Source organism: Atta colombica, unplaced genomic scaffold (assembly GCF_001594045.1).
Source record: "Atta colombica isolate Treedump-2 unplaced genomic scaffold, Acol1.0 scaffold153, whole genome shotgun sequence".
Classification (NCBI taxonomy): Eukaryota; Metazoa; Arthropoda; class Insecta; order Hymenoptera; family Formicidae; genus Atta; species Atta colombica.
This window is the reverse complement of record NW_017259243.1, coordinates 1,724,770-1,725,806: the sequence shown is the minus strand read 5'-3', so window position 1 is coordinate 1,725,806 and position 1,037 is coordinate 1,724,770. Positions and strand designations below refer to the sequence as shown.

General features: G+C 30.3%; 1 protein-coding gene across 5 annotated transcripts in view; it reads left to right on the top strand.

Annotated features, from left to right (window-relative positions):
* Positions 1-1,037, top strand: part of LOC108685487 (Niemann-Pick C1 protein) — a 27,142-nt gene that overhangs the window by 19,667 nt on the left and 6,438 nt on the right. For all 5 annotated transcript variants that reach the window (XR_001931669.1, XM_018190295.1, XM_018190292.1 and 2 more), the window contains 2 exons: positions 22-134; positions 256-839. Coding sequence is in view for 4 of the 5 variants with exons in the window: in XM_018190295.1 (XP_018045784.1) it covers positions 22-134; positions 256-839 (697 nt within the window). In the remaining variant the exon portion in view is untranslated. The remainder of the gene's footprint in view (positions 1-21; positions 135-255; positions 840-1,037) is intronic.

The following is a 1,037-nucleotide window of genomic DNA, read 5'->3' as shown; positions in this document are numbered from 1 at the left end:
TTTTTTTTTTTTTTTTTTTAGAACTTATATAGCTAAGCCTGCTTCGTCTTGGATGGATGATTATATCGATTGGTCGGGATTGGCCAGTTGTTGTAAATATTTTCCTAAGAACAATTCATTCTGTCCACATACTGGTATATATTTTTCTTTATATACTTAATATCGCATATATTATACTTTCATGTATAAATATTTTTTTACAATAATAAATGAACTTATTTCAATTCAATTGATTTACGTATTTTCGGTTTACAGGTCGACAATGTTCTGTTTGCAATATTACTTTGAATGAATATAACAGACCAGTGCCCGTTGACTTTAACAAATATGTATCATTCTTTCTGCAAGACAATCCCGACGAAACTTGTGCTAAAGGAGGTCACGCAGCTTATGGACACGGTGTGAATTATATTACTGATCCTACAACAGGAATGTCAACAGTCGGTGCTTCATATTTCATGGCTTATCACACTATCCTCAAGACTTCAGCTGATTATTTTGAATCGATGAGAGCAGCCAGAGTAGTAGCGGCGAACATAACCAACATGCTCAATTATAACTTGAAAGGGCATAATGAAAACACTACTGTAGAAGTTTTTCCCTACAGTGTTTTCTACGTATTTTATGAGCAGTATCTAACTATGTGGCCTGACACATTGCAGAGTATAGGAATCTCATTGCTAGCTATATTTGTGGTTACTTTCTTATTAATGGGTTTAGATATCTTCTCATCACTCGTGGTTCTAATTACAATCACAATGATTGTCATTAATATTGGTGGTCTGATGTATTGGTGGCACATAACTTTGAATGCCGTGTCTTTAGTAAATCTTGTTATGGTAAGTTGATCATTGTAAAATTAGTATATTTAATTTATATTTACATATACATGGATTTGTTTATTGTTAGTATCTGGGCATTTTTCAGTTATATATTTAAAAATTGATATTTAATATGGAACATATTGAAATGAAACAATAAAATGTTTATTTTTTAATATAAATTAAATTTTAATATAAAGTAAATTTTTTAATATT